This window comes from Periplaneta americana, chromosome 8, assembly GCF_040183065.1.
Source record: "Periplaneta americana isolate PAMFEO1 chromosome 8, P.americana_PAMFEO1_priV1, whole genome shotgun sequence".
NCBI classification, from domain to species: Eukaryota; Metazoa; Arthropoda; class Insecta; order Blattodea; family Blattidae; genus Periplaneta; species Periplaneta americana.
In genome coordinates this window covers 135,050,435-135,066,830 of record NC_091124.1, presented here as the reverse complement: position 1 = coordinate 135,066,830, position 16,396 = coordinate 135,050,435, and the positions used below count along the sequence as shown (strand labels likewise).

Sequence of the window (16,396 nt, the reverse complement as noted above, 5' to 3'; positions counted from 1 at the left end):
TTTTGATGCTGTTAATATTAGTGAGGACTCTCATAGAATCTATTGGAGTTGTTTTGATTCCACCAGTAATGATCCTGAGAGCTTGGTTTTGAACATGTTCTATTTTGTTTATGAAAGGTGAAGTAATTAAAATTTCTCCGCAGTACGTCAGCACTGGCTGTATAAGCATTTTGTATGTAGTGTTCAAAGTATTCCTAGAACATCCCCATTTCTTTCCTGCTAGTCTTTTCAGAAGGGAGAATCTTTTACGAGCTTTTTCAGAAATATATTTCAAATGGTTGTTCCATGTTAACTTACTATGGAAAATAATTCCAAGATATTTGGATTCATAAGTCCTAGGGAGGTGTTGGCCATTGTATTGGATATTGAAACTGAAGATATGTTGTCACAAATTCTTGATTGGTCCAGGACCTCAAAGTGACAATTGTAACTATTGTCCAGACCATTGAGTGTTGAATATTCTCTTGTCCCATCTCTGCAGCTGTACTCTTCAAGATGTAGAAATGCTGTGATGCTGAATCAATCACTACTCTTGCTGTCTGCTCAAACTCCTTGTCCCCTCAATTTGACGAGTAGTGTCTGCATCAACATATCAGAGTGGTTTGACAGACTAGTTAAAACCTCATCTTTCTTGGTTGGAAAAGTAGGAACACTTTTGTCTTCAGTAGGTCTCAGTTTTACTGTTCTTGATTCTACTTTTGTCTGTTGCAACTTGTCACCCATAATCACAAAATGTACATGACCACAAATAATGCACCTTAGTTTATTCCCACACTTCTTAACAAGATGTCTGCTCTTGAGGCAGAAGAAACAGCACCGTTTGCTCTTAAATGCAAGGTGATGTTCTTGAAAAGACATTTTTTGTCCTTTAATACAATCCTGGAATTTATTGTTAGCTGAACAGAACACACATCCTATCTTTCCTTTATTGGAAGTAGTAAGAAGACCAGCAGCTGTAGGAAGGTCTTCTACCACACAAACGGTAGGGTTCAAATCTTTATCTTTCTTCTTTATACCTTCCTTGGCAGTCCCAGGAGCTGTTTCAAAACCTGACTTTGCCAAAGTAATTTTTTGTTCCTGTTCCACTTCAGATCTGAGAAATTGCATTAAACTGTCTAGACGATTTTTACAATTCAAATTCAGACCTGTAACAACAGTATTTGTTTCTTCAACTGAAGGACTATTAATAGAATATTGACCAACCGATGCAATAATACAAATTCTCTCCCAAGCTCGTAAAATCTCCTCAGGAAAACAAGATTCAACTAATGTTTTTTTTTTATTTTAGTGGGTTATTTTACGACGCTTTATCAACATCTTAGGTTATTTAGCATCTGAATGAGATGAAGGTGATAATGCTGGTGAAATGAGTCCAGGGTCCAGCACCGAAAGTTACCCAGCATTTGCTCATATTGGGTTGAGGGAAAACCTCAGAAAAAACCTCAACCAGGTGACTTGCCTCGACCGGGAATCGAACCCGGGCCACCTGGTTTTGCGGCCAAACACTCTAGCTGTTACTCCACAGGTGTGGACCTTCAACTAAAGGTAAAATCATAGAATTACACATGTTTATTGTCACACCTAGAGTATCTAGATCACACATGCTCTGGAACTTATCATAGATGGACAATAAATTTATCTTATTAGGATTCACAGTATTTTGAAGAATCAAGCTCAATATTTCCCTAATGTATACTTTTACTAGTAATTCACTTTTCCCATAACGTGCTTTGAGACTTGACACAGTTTTATAATAATTTTCTCCTGTAACTGGGAAGCTTTCCACTAATACCCTTGCCCTTGAACCTGCATTGGTGGCTTGTACGAGATATTGAATTTTGTCACTAGGATCTACAAGTGGGTCTTCATCAATCTTCTTGAATTATGATCAAAATGGGAGGCAATCTTTAAGTTTATCTCCAAATATCTTCAGCTCTAATACAGGCAACTCGTAGGAACGTTTTACTTGCTGTGATGAACCAGAATTCGTGCTGCTACTTCAGATTTGATTTGCTTCTCATTCAACAAGTTAGTTACAGTGGACTTAGCTTTATAGAACTTCAAAGTATACTCGTCAACTGCACTGATTTATCTAATTCATCACTAACATCTGAATTCGAAATCATGCTGTCATATATGATAGAATCCATATCTGCCATTTCTTGATATTTCTTCTCTAAAAGTTCTGTCTGTACACTAATACCTTCAGTTTCCTTCTCCTGTATTTTAAGTAACTCATCAAGTCCATTATAAATTCTGGTGAATGTTTGGCTAATAACTGACCTTGGTTTTTTCGTTACTTCTATATTAATTTCCATGTTTCTGTGATGTACATCTTGTAATATCTATCAATTGATTAATATATCTGTCTTGTCACACTGTCGCCAAATGTCGGAACAGCAACTTGAGATTCTCCAAAATGAGTTACTAATTCCTTTAACCATTCTCTGGGCAACCAGGGTCCGTCAGGCACTGGCACTACTATTTTTGTGAATAAAATTAAAACTATAATTTCTACCTACTTGAAAATTCATGACACTATTAATTTCTGTGTTTTTTATAGTTAGGGAGAAGGAAAATATTGTAATATTTTGAACAAATGTTCTAGAACACTTTTACTTCTTTAAAGTCTTAACCGGGCATGCAGGGTCTATTGGACCATAGTATATTTTATTGGTTTTTCTCACTTCGTAACGAGGTTTCACTCTTTGAAACCATTCAGTGATAATCTGACGGCAATGGAATGTTGGCAAAATTATTTCCGAAGCTCAACAACAATGACATTTAAAAAAAAATGGACCAATTATGCATTATAATAAATATAAATAAGTCATTGTGAAGTTATGCTAGCCATAATACGGTGTAGTTTATAATAGAAAGAGTGACAATCTCTCACCTTTACTTTATTTTTATATAGGAGTAATTATTATGGAAAAGCCGAAGAAAGTCAAAGAAACAAAGGTACGGTCTTTAGATGTTACAGTATATTTGAATGCATCTTAGTTATGCTGTTATAATGAAGAGTTGTAAATAGGTCAAATATTCTGACAGACTCAGCATAAGTACTTAAGTGAAGAATCCATTCAGGATTTGCTTATAGAACCTGACCTAATAAAAGATGATTCTAGCTACGATCCAGACGATAACGCCGATAATAGCAAATCTGATCATCAGAGTGAAGCATCAGAATGTAGTAATCATCATTTAGAGCCACCATATGACCCTGAAACCCCTCATGATGAGGATCTGTCTATCAATGAGAAAAGCAGTTATCACCAATGTGATCCACAAGAGGTTAGTTTCGACTGTCTAGAACTAGAATATGGGGGGAAGCATTTGTTCAAACTGCTAATTTCTTTGGTAAAGATGACACCACGTGGAACTCTCAGCCTTTTCCAACAGGCCGAGCTGGGGCTCACAATATTATCAAAGGGTCAATAAATAAAGTCACTCTTTCACCTGGGAAATCTATTGATGCCTTCAATCTTTATACTGATTCAGTTATTAAGTGACATAGATAAATAATCAAAAGACTGAGCGGCTGTATTTATAAAGAAATGTTGCACACCCATGGAAGTGTTGTAACGACACTGAATTGCGGCCATTTTTCGGTCTACTGGTAACTGCAGGACACCTCAAAGCAAATTACACTAATTATGACATTCCATGGAGCAGCTTGTATGGTGTTCCAGTATTTAGAGATTCAAATCTTTGCTAGCGTTTACTTGCTTTGATGACAAAACAACAAGATCCATTTGCCATGAGAAGGATATGGTTGCCCTGGTTATAGATGTCTGGGAAAATGTTAATTCGAATTTTAAAAAAAGTATTAGGCATATATTCCTTGTACTGATCTAACGGGTGATGGGCAAATTATTCCATTCCGTGGTAGATGTCCTTTCAAGGAAAACATGCCATCAAAACCTGACAAATATGGCATGAAGGTATGGTGGGCTTGTGACTCCAAAACCTTCTATCCCCTAAATGATCTGCCATACACGGGAAAAGAAAACTGTAAGGGTACACTCTGGAGTAGGTCGAAGGGTTGTAGAAACACTGTCTTATCAAAGAACAAACAGAAATGTAACTTGCGATAACTACTTTACTGACAAAGAACTCGCTGAGAATCTCCTCAGTAATGGTCTCACCTTAGTTGGAACAGTACACAAAAAATATGTATATTCATCTCACCTGAGTTTCAGCCAAACAAAAGACGGCCAGAGTGTTCATCCATCTTCGGATTTACAAAATATGTAACATCGGTTTCAATGTACCAAAACCAAATAAGGCAGTTGTTTTTCTTTCTGCAATGCACCACACACAAACCATTTCGGAAGAAGAAAAGAAACCACAAATTATTCTTCACTGTAATAGCACAAAAGGAGATAGTGACATACTCGATCATTAGTGAATGCATATGCGTGCAAGAGACGTACAAATTGCTGGCCATTTGCATTTTTATGAATCTTTTAGATGTATGTCGAATTACTGCATTTGTTGTGTGGATGAGCCTTCATTCTTCGTGGAATCTTGGAAAAGAGAAAAATAGGAGATTGTTTCTTGTAGCTGTTGCTGAAAGTCTCATCCAACCTCAACCTTAATTTCAGAAAAAACTGTAATGACCATTGCTCCTTTCATGCCAAGAGCTAGTAGGCCTCTACATCAACTGTGCCCCAACTACAGGAGAGCACTAAAAGGTGTCATATGTATCAGTATGAAAAAAGTTGCAAACAAAAACAAAGCTGTGACATTTGTGGCCAATCTGTGTATAATGAGCACAGTGAAGTGACCCATGTGTGTAAACACTGTAAGAATGATGATGCATGATGACGTGTGAGAGTGATGACGTGTGAGTGTGTGAGAGTAACGACGTGTGGGAGTGTGTGTGTGCTAGAAAATCTAAAATTTGTGTAAATGTGTGTGAGTTTTACGACGAAAGCAAAAAAAAAAAATTGTAGATCATACACTAAACATGTTTCTTTTATCGCATGAAAAATCTACTAAAATTATATCATTTATGTATATTATCATGGATACACTGGTCACTATAATAATATCATTATTAAAGAAGATTAATATTGTGTACAATAAAATGATTTTCTTCTGTCAATGTATTAAAATGGCAAGTGGGTCCGACGGACCCTCCTTGCCCATCAACGTTACAAAAGTAGGTTGCCTGGAGAAGGGTTAAGCTCGATTTATTACAAGAGAATAAAGATGGAAAAAGAAAATGGTGGAAAAAACTAAACTAACATAGATTATATGAAGAAGATAGATCTCCTACCTATGGTTAGTCATTAAGTCTGTTGATTGTATAATCATCAGACATCGAATTTTTAGGCACTAAAAATTTCAGTTTTAGGTGCCTAAAATAAGCTCAAATCTTAATTAGTTAAGCTGTATTTTAGTAAAACTAAGAATTTTAGGCACATATGATCAAGGCTTCAAACCTATTTATTTCACTGAAATTATATCTCACTAAAATACACAAGACATGGTACTGAAATAAAACAAGTATGTAGTGACTAATGAATTAAATGAAAGTTTGGAATTAGTAATAGAAGGTATTTTTTATAAACCAGGGAAATATCAGAATTATTGTATGTGTAGATGACAGTGATGAGGAATTCCTGCCAATGCAAGGTGCAGGAATGAGTGAGAGTGTGTTGTCGGACACGACCAGCATGGAAGGCTCTGTATCATCCACCATCAGCAGCAGCAGTAGCACCAGTAAGTCAGGCTCTGTGGCTACATCTCCTCTCAACAGGTATTATTCAAAGTACTATTACATTGTATTGAAAGTTTCCTCACCGTTTTTTGAAATAGCATCAACAAATCGAACTCTGTGGCCACACCTCCTCTTAACAAGTATTGTACAAAGCACAGTTACATTGTATTGGAAGTTTCCTCCTCACATTTTCATGAAATTGCACAAGCATGTAGGCTCTATGGCCATACCTCCTCTTAACAGCTATTGTACAAAGCACAGTTATGTTGTATTGGAAATCTCCTGCTTACATTTTCATTAAGTTGTACCAGCAAGTTGGACTCTGGCCATACCTCTTCCTAACAGGTATGGTACAAAGCACTTTTGCATTCTATTGCAAGTCTCCTGCTCACATTTTCATGAAGGTTGCATTGTATTGGAAGTCTCCTGCATGAAGTTGCACAAGCATGTAGGGAAGTTTTCTGCTCACATTTTGATGAAGTTGCACGAATAAGTAGGGCTCTTTGGCCACACATTCTCTTAACAGCTATTGTACAAAGCACAGTTACGTTGTATTGGAAGTCTCCTGCTTACAGTTCCATGAATTAGCTGGAACATGGGACATGGTATTCTCAGTAAAGCTCAGTCTGTCTTATTGAAGCTATGAAATGGATGATTTTAATTCCAAACTTCTGAAGATGTACTCTGATATCCGTTAATGGTGATCAGTTGTCTATGTCACTACAATAAAGGTACCTTAATAAACCTAATAAGCCTGATTTTATATGACATGCCTTTAATTTTTCTGATGCTCAATTTTTTTCTTGTTTTCCTCCTGACTTGTATTAAGTCTCAGTACTGTCTTATTCCCTCTTTTATTGCACATTTCTATCAATAGCTTTCCATGAGGTTTGCAGTTTAGAATGTGTTGTGAAATCATTTACTTGTACCAATTCTACACCCAGTGAAACTTGTGGAATTTTGAATTACTGAAGAATAATAAATACTGTAAACATGTATTCTTCGAGCAGGTTAATTGTAACTGGTTTGAGCTACTTCTCTTTTCGTGGGATGTTTTTTAATAGCATGGTTTGAAAAATGGCAAAGTAGGTTTCAGGAACACGTCTGCTGTTATTAGTGATTGTAGTTAGTTTCTAATTCCGAGCACTTTATGAGTAAATCATTTGCTTTTCTGAGCTAATCTTAGTTTAGTTGATACTGCATACTAATATGTTAGTGGGATTATTACATAGATTTTAGGAATGTATTAATTATTTTTTTTTCTATATCAGATAATTTACCAAATTTCTCCATTTTCTCAAGTATTCTAAAACACTATGTACTGTAATTTCGTATATTATATTTCTATGAAAGCATTAGGAAGCATTATTATATATGGATTTCAGCACATCAATAAGGGCATATAGGATATAATAAAACTTACAGAAATAAAAGAAAAGTACATTAGGTAATTATTTAACTTATTAGGATTATCCAATGTTGTTGTAAATTTGAAGTTACTGAACTCAACACTGTATTTAATGTATTACTTTAATTATTTACATGTACAGTACCTGGTATACTTTGTCTACTGGGAAACCTCGAAATTTAAGGAAGCTTCTGAGAATAAATAAAATAATGCTTCAATAATGATAATTGTGAGTGTGTGCCTGATGCTCTAGATTCAGCAATAAAATCATTGTCATGCTTACTTCCCATTATTTAGAGCTGATATCATCTTACAATTTTAGTTCACAATTTATCAAGTGCTTCTTTACTACACAGCAAAGAATTTGGTGAATTAAGAATCAATTTTATGAAGATGTTTACTCAGGCAATCATAACCAGTGATAAATCTAAGTATGGCAGCAACAGATTTTCATGGTAGTTACAGAATTAAGTTCCTTTAAAACTTTGATCCATCTAGAGTTTTTTATTCTTCTTGCAATTGTAAATTAAAGTTGTTGTGGTTGATTTTATTTTTTATTATCTGCTTGATGGTTTCATATGATAATTTCTTATCTTCTTTCTGTGTAAGGTTAGATTTATTCTTAGCCAAATATCAGTCCCTTTCATTTCCACATATTCCACAATTAACTGGAATCAACTATAAAATTATAATTTTACTTGAGTTCGGAATTTGTTCTATCATGCATTGTACAGAGAAAGTCAGAACTTTCTCCGCAGTGGCAGACACACTTAAATCCTGGTGTAGGTTGGTATTTCTCCCTTGCCTTAGGGGGTAGCCACGCAAACAATACTGGCGCGCCTCACCAAGGTTATACACAAACCCTACAGCCAGCAGTGCATTCATTCCGTAAAATGTTTTCATTTGAAGAATAAGCTTTTTTAGTGGAATAAGTGCTTCGAGAAGGTGACAAATACACTAAAAAAGTGAAACAGAAATTTAGAGAATGTTTCCCAAGCTCTTATTTACCTCATCGAGATACAGTACGCGATCTGGTAAATAAAGTTCGCCAGATAGGCCCCATTGTGTGGTAAACCCACAGTTTTAACAGAAGAAAAACTGTTATAGTTTTCTAATCGAATGATAAAAAGCCTTAACAAATCGGTTAGGAAATTGGCACAGCAAACTGACATATCTTATTCCAGTGCGTGTTGAACATTAAAGAATGAACTAGGATTACAGTCGTACAAGGTATCGGTCGTGCATGAACTTTTCTTTCAGGTTACGTAAATTCCCAGAATACACGGATCTGGTCCTGCGAAAATCATTATGCAATACATGAAACACCATTGCACTCCCAGAAATTTGGGGTATGGTGTGCCATATCACGAGCATGCATTAGATCTATAGGACAAGTTTTTTTAAAGATAAAGTAAACTCTGAAGTTTATTGCTCAGACATATTGTTTCCTTTTACTGGACAATTAAATGAAATTTAATTAAATATCTGTTTCTTTCAACAAGACATTGTCACAGCTCATACACATAACAGACCTCTGCAATTGTGAGAAGAAGTTTTCGACGAAATAATAATTTCAGAAGAATTGTGGCCGCTGAGATACCCCAACTAACGCCTCCTGATTATTTCTTTTGGGGAGCAGCTAAACCTAAAGTGTACCAGTCCAGTCCTATCACGATCGATGAATTAAAATATGCAATAACAAACTTTTTCAGTTCAGTGACGAAGGAAACTTTGAACAAGGTTTTTGAAAATAAGGTCAAACAGGTAGGCCTATGTCTCCAAGAAAATGGACGACATTTTCAACATCTTCTGTAGAGTAGGTAAGTGCTTTGGAATTTCAATATTATTGCCATATTTAGGATTTGTCGCTTCATAATGATTTTATATTCATTCTCTGTACCTAGCGCGCTCTTGTTTATTCCACTAGCGCTGCCAGTGGTACCACTCCATTCTCCGTATCTAGCGCGCTCTCGCTTATTCCACTAGTGCAGAGAAAGTTCTGACTCACTCTGTATTACCGTTTTTTTTTTTTTTTTTTTTTTTTTTTTTTTTTTTTTTTTTTTTTTTTTTTGAAGCTATAGCCTGAATTGTTGCTTTGAATTCTGATAATTCCATTTATAATTGGAACAAATTTTAGGTTAAGCCAACAAAGTTGTATAGAGAAGTCAAAACGTTGCTCTTGATTACAAATAGTCTTCTTAAGGTACAGCTTTGATTTATTCTTTTTTCCTCTTTCAGTGTAGCATTTAAGCCATTGGTCTTTATCAATTCCACTTTTTAAATATCACACACATTCTCATGTTCATGGAGAGTTTAAATGCCTTTTTTCTTAATATACAATAATCACTACCACCACCACTACTACTATCACTACCACTACCATACTACTACTAGTGCACTGCAATTAAATTTTTCGTTGGCTTGCATTCGTTCAAAGATCCGGCACTCAAGACTGTTTCCTTTGAGCAAACAGCCCTCTAAACCATGTTGATGAGGAAACTATGCCTACTTGGAAGGAGATTTCGCAGGAAGCAACTGGGAATCATTTAAATATTTATTCGAAAGTGAACATAGTCTACTGACCTAATGAGTTGGATATCATGGGCTTACAAGGAAAAGGTATTAAGTCCAAAAAGATAGTTTTGAGATAAATCGACTTGAAAGTTTGAATGTTTATGAGAAATCTGGTTTTGCATTTAAACACATTTACTCCTTCTTGTTAAATAATACGTGTATTAAGCTACATATTAGCACATTTTGCAGATTGAATTATGGTTTTAACACAACTAGGGCTGAATTTAATGAAACTATATATTCACAGATTTTGAACTTCATGATACAAAGAGTGCATTAAATGATCGGTCTTTCTTAGAAGCTAAATCACAAGCTTCTTAAGAGTCATCTTCAGAATCATCACTTCCACTGTCATCCACAGCAGGTTTACTGGAACCTGTCATTTGTTGGCATAGTGTTGTACCAGCCATGCAACTCTTCAAGAATGATACTTGGTCGATAGTATTCTTCTTTGCTGAGCTTATTGGCAACGGATTTGAGTATTCTGCAGGCAGTTGTTTTTCACAAACAAATGGTCGTCTCTCTCCACGAATTTTGATTGCTTTACTATATTCATCAGGATACCCACACTTGTATTGCAGAACCCAAGGTGTTTCTTTCGTGTAATTGAAAGACTTCACTTTAAGCCAATCAACAACATTTTCATCTCTGGATTTCTTTTCCACCAACATTTTTGCCATCTGCTGTATATTGAAGAATGTCTTTCAGGGAGAAGGTTCAGAGTTTGGAAATAATTTTTTTTTAAACACTGTGTACCAGGAGGAAGACAATTTTGATGGCTTCCTGATACAAAGGAGGAGGAATAGAAAAAACAGTGGACCTCGTCAAGATTCTTATGATTCCTCTTCTAGAGTGCTGCTGATGACACAATGGGGAATGAAGTCTTTCTGCCTTCCAATAGGTTGAATAAATCTCCTTTTGCTGCTCTTCAGAAATGTTTTCAGTGCACTTAAATCCACACAAGTTACAATTTTGAGGTTTAGGAATTTTAGCATCTTGTGATTTTTTTTATGATAAACCATCCGTACGTTAATTTTTTTTCACATTGCGTTTCCATTTGCTTTGGATTCCTTTTTCTCTACTTTCACTTTGAGTTGGTTCCCCAGGTACCGCACACTCTTTCTATTGCCTTCTGAATACTCAGAATTAGGTTGGTAATGAAAATCCAAATCTGCAAAATCACTTCCGAAAACATTATCCACTTTCTCCAACACATCTCGTTCACTTATGACTGATGAGGTTCCTGATGGTAAATGATCAATTTGTTTACTGCATCCTGAAAAATAATTTTTGTTATAAATTAAATTATCATGTTTATTTTAGATATTATGTATTATTTAATTTATTTCACCTATCTGTATTTCACTCATTCAAGACGAGTAATTCTGTAATTTTGGTTACACCCTTCTTACATTCTATTATCAGATTATATCAAATTTTATTTATTAATCAACATTTTAAATAAGAAATGGAATATCCACAGTACAATTTTTAATATTTATTACCTTGTCATTAGTTAGTCTACGTTCAGAATTTATTGTTTTTAAAGTTATATATTTATTTAAATACTTTTAATTATGAATCTACTGGATGCCAAATCAAAGATTTAAAAAAATGCTTAGGTACAGCATAAAAATAGCAACTTCACCTCAAAATGTTGAAGTAATTACAGTATTTATTTGTTTTGGCTATCATGTATATTTAAGAAGAGCACTTACAGCAATCACTTCAGCCTTCTTCTGCACAGCTAGCTGCAACAATTTCCTTCCTGTTGTCATATAATTGTTTATGAGAAAAACATGTGAAATCACAATGTTAATCATTAGCATAGATCACTGTGTAACCTGCTCAGGTTATGGGCTAAAATAATTCTGCCTGTACGGATATTCTAAAAGTGTTATTGAGATGTACAGGCAAATAGTATTAAGTGCACTTAATAATTTTTTTTCTTGTCAACATTTTGTTTTTAATGAACTTAATAATTTGGGAATTTTTCATTACTAAGAAGCTACTGGGTGTTCAGTTCAAAGTGTGTCATGGCTCGCTGTATGCCGTCATGTGGCTAGTTGATGAGCCTAGAGAATTCAATCTTCCTACACTTCCGCAGAGGTGTATTACTTATGTGTCAGAGAAGTTGCCTAGATAGTACGGCGTTCATTCTGAAGATTACTTACCGATACGTACGGTAACGCCGGTAGTGGCAGGAATGTGAACTGTTTCGAAACATGTACTGAGGTGAGTTTTTTTCTTACTGTCGAGATATGGGGAGAGGGTTAAGACGATTACTTACGTACAATATTTGTTGACATTAATTTCGACGGTCAACATGGACACGGAGCATTTGATTTGTGTTGTGGAATGTTCCCGTACGCAACAGATGATAACAAATACTCTGCGTACGACTTGGCCGCGCAAAACACAGTTCGAAAGAGGTTATGGTAGCACACAGACCATACAGACCACCATCTGTTGCTACGACGTTCAAGTTATACCGTACACGTTCTCAAGTTCAGATTGAACGCCTTGATTTATAGGCAACTTCTCTGACATTAAAGCTGAAACTCGCTTCAAATCGCTGACTCATCAACAGTGACGTCATGACACACTTTGAAATGAACACCCAGTATAAGAGCTAAGACTTAATACGTTTTCCCTGTACATAGAGCACAATTTGTTGTATTTATTACCATTAATAACTCATTTTTCGCATTTCTGGACTTAATACCTTTTCATTGTAAGCCCACGCTATGTTCTATGTGATAATGAAGGATAAAATGATAGAAATATTATGTCCATTATGTAAGTCATTCTATTTATGTTTCGTGCTCAATTTTACTTTCTTCTCGTATTTCAAATGCTGTGTCAGTGAAAATTAATTGTACATTTTTCATCCTGTACACTACACGAAACTTAAATAATTTCTATATTAAATTATGTCTTTGGATTAAAAACAAATAATAGAAGAATAAATACAATATTGAATTGTATATTTGGTTCGAAAATAAAAATTATACAAGAATTACAACGAAATTATGTAATGATTTTTGTTCTTTCTGTAACACATTTTTCTCATGCATGACTTCTGAAGTATAATAGCCTGTTTATTTAATATTCATTGCTTAAAAGTTTAGCCTCCACAAACTGTCGGGTTTCCCCATCCATGTTTACTGGGGAACTGTTACAAGTGTGTTTTGCTTGTTTCGAGTATCACTTGCTCTAATATTAGTGGCGAGCAATGAAGCTTTGTACACTTGCAGAATCTAGCAGTTTAATGATCAACTATATGATTGCTTTCTTATGCTCGAGTGACATTAGTAACTGCAGGACTATACACTACCATTCCTATCACTGACACCATAGAATAATTTTTCGTTTAGACGAAATTTTTCATATTTGTTTTTCATTGCTCATTGCTTTCTTTCTTTCTTTCTTTCTTCCTTCCTTCCTTGTCCATGCTGTTGGTAATCTGTGTCTTGCCTTACACATTTAATTTCTGAATTTGAATTTGAAAAAAAAAATAGTACATTATGCAACGAGCCTATAATGGTAGTAATTAAGATGCGAGTATGTTTGTTTATGAAACGAGTGCGAGTCTCATAATTTTCATACAAGCGTCTTAATTACCATTATAGGCAAGTCTCATATGGCTTTTTATGCTCGACCATATTTCTAACTTGAAATTATTTATAAGTATTCATGTTATGGCTATCTAAGTGAGGAGCGGAACTGACCTTCTAAATTGTGAGATGTGTGCAGACGCGAAAGTATTGATTTTTTCCGAGGAATGAATGTCATTGACCTTGATATAATCTACAGAGTAACATGAACATTAATCTTGATATAATCTGAAAATTGATTTAGACATTTAAAAACGAGATGACAGGATAGGGACCGCTGGCGGGCTTATGTGAGGGCGGCAATGAACCTTCGGGTTCCTTAAAAGCCATTTGTAAGTAAGTAAAACGAGATGACAAATTGAATTTATTTGAATATTATTTACAATTAACGCTAATTATTATAGTAACAGAACATAACCTTATGTGACAGTATTGGATTTCCAGCCTCTGTCTTTCGACTGCATATCCGAGAATAATCTATACTTGCGCTTTTATAATGCTACAATGGTGATTTCTGATTGGCTGAACAACTGAACTTTAATGAATAGGTGTACGTTAATGATGTGCATTAAAGGGCTGTTACCAGGTGTATAATTACTACATTTCGGCATGGTCGAGCATAAAAAATGTTTTCTATGTGTTCAGAGCTATAATGTAAAATGAGAACAGCCATTACTTATAGAACTTCAGTACTATTCCTTTTCTAAACTTTCTTTTAAGTATTCTTACAGTTTCTCCTTTTCTTTTCTGAAAGGCAGTAGTTAAATGGAGGTACTATTTGCCTTCAAGCATCTCAATATAATGTTCGCGTAGGCTTCTGCGGCTGGTGTGCATGGTGTGTGGATAAGCTTCAGGGCTTCTACCGCGTTGTCTTGGTGTTATTGGCTGACGTTTCGACCACTGTGTTGTGGTCATCTTCAGAGCTGTTGTTGGATAAGGAAATAGTCTGCCAGCTTGTATATATATATATATATATATATATAGTAGTCTCGATGGGGGGAGTACTTGCGGTGATAGGTTGTAGGTTCTCCTTCTGGCATCTGATTGGTCCTACGTTGTCCAATCCAGTTGAGGTCTGTATGAAGGGGAGTATTCATATTAAATACTGGTCCTCATAAGGTCCGAAAGAGTGACCTTGATACTGTGCCCGATGTCCGGATGAAGGGGGGGGGGGGGCGCCGCGTACATGTGGAGACCTGGTTTCTCGTTCCTAAGTATAGGTAGGTTCTCCTTCTGGCATCTGATTGGTCCTACGTGGTCCAATCCGGTTGGAGTCTGTATGAAGGGGAGTATTCATATTATATACTGACCCTCATAAGGTCACTGTATACAATATTGTAAAGTAAAGTGTTAAGTAGATATGCAATTTGAGTGTATATTGAAATAGGCTTTGCTCTGAATGTTGAGCTGAAAGTTTTTCTACGCATACTTATGCTTTCAGCTTATCACCAGCTTCCACAACAGGACTTACGTTTTTCGTCCTGTGAAGTTGTTGGATTTCATTTAGTTCAAGAAACTGTCCAACAATCACTTCAGGCAAATAAAGGAAATGCTTCATATTAGTGACAGTAGTAATTTAGTAGTTCCAGAAAATAAGGCAGACAATGTTTTAAGGTTCTTCCAATGATAAAACGGAAATGCTCAATAGAAACTTTGTAAAGTATGGAATATTTGAGGAAAATTTAGCTGGGGAGCAAATGATTGTAAAATTTTATGGTCACCATGGACTAAAACAATTTAAAGGGGAAAGTCAATAAAGTCTGGGTTTGTGCTATTGGCTTTATGCGGTTTTTCTAGGCTTTCTTACAGTTTTTATTTGTATACTGGCAAAGCACATGATGATCCTAATACTGAAGAAAAAGTAAGTTTGGGAACAAATGTAGTGGAATACTTACTTACAGTAGTCAATGATCCACTAATTCATGTCATATGCGTATTTTGATAACTTTTTTACAAGTTAATCTCTGTTGGCAGAATTGAGGAATGTAGGGTTTCATGGTACCAGTACGATTTGCGAAAATCGAACATAAAAGGTGCCCTTTGCTTACTGGTAAACAAATAAAGGAACAAGAGAGAGAACTTATGATTTTCGGTTTGGCAAAGATGAAGAAATTTTGATTTTGTAATGGCATGACAATAGTGTTGTGAGTGTTGTGATTCTGGCAAGAAATCAAGTTGAACCAATGAGTAGTTGCAATAGAAAAGAGAGAAAAATAATCCTTGTTCCACAGTTGAAAGTTATCAAAAATTATGGATTGAATATGGGTGGAGTAGATAAACATGATTAGCTGGTTTCTATGTCTAATGTCTCCATAAGTGGGAAAAATGTATTGGAGAATTTTCAGTAGAATGTTGGAAATGAGTATTTCCAGTGCTTGGCTAATTTACAAACTGGTAAATCTGCAGGAAAAGGTTTCAAAGCCCCTTCTTGAATGTAAGGGGAAAACCACGTTGCTATTGAGTCATTCCACATTAAATTTCACAGCAATAAAACACGACCTTCTTGTAAATGATCGAATTTTTTTCATGAATTCCAAACATCAAATAAAAGAGACCTGTATTGTTTTATTTTCTTAATTATTAATTATTTGTATAGTTATGACTATTTGAAATTATGCGCGCACTGTTACATGAACTCATTTGGAACTCTGTGTCTACATATAATTGAGATTTGCGGTTTGGCGCATTTGTAAGACTAAATACAACACTTTGTATTACTTTAGACCTATCACGAATAAATTTAAAATTTGGCCTAATTTTTTAATCATTTCTTTTTCAAAGCAAAATTACTGTATTAAATAGCCAAGTTAAAAATCTGAAAAAAAAAAAAAAAAGGATAGACTTATTCGCTGATGTATTATCTGTAAACTACTGCATTCAGAAATGTGGGATCTGCACACATACATTTGTAACAATTTAATTTCTGGAGGCATGCACGCGTTCGCGATTCCCAGCTAATGAACTGCTTGCAGTCATAGGCTAGAAGGCTGCCCGCAGAAAGTTTTACGAAATTCCCCATTGCATATAATAACTGATGTCACCACACTACAAAACAAATGCATTTATTCA

The 16,396-nt window shown here is 35.3% G+C and overlaps 1 protein-coding gene across 2 annotated transcripts in view; it reads left to right on the top strand.

Moving 5' to 3' along the window:
• Positions 1 to 16,396, top strand: part of Atg2 (Autophagy-related 2) — a 326,693-nt gene that overhangs the window by 71,052 nt on the left and 239,245 nt on the right. For both annotated transcript variants that reach the window (XM_069833677.1, XM_069833676.1), the window contains exon 9: positions 5,611 to 5,767. In XM_069833677.1, coding sequence (XP_069689778.1) covers positions 5,611 to 5,767 — 157 coding nt within the window. The remainder of the gene's footprint in view (positions 1 to 5,610; positions 5,768 to 16,396) is intronic.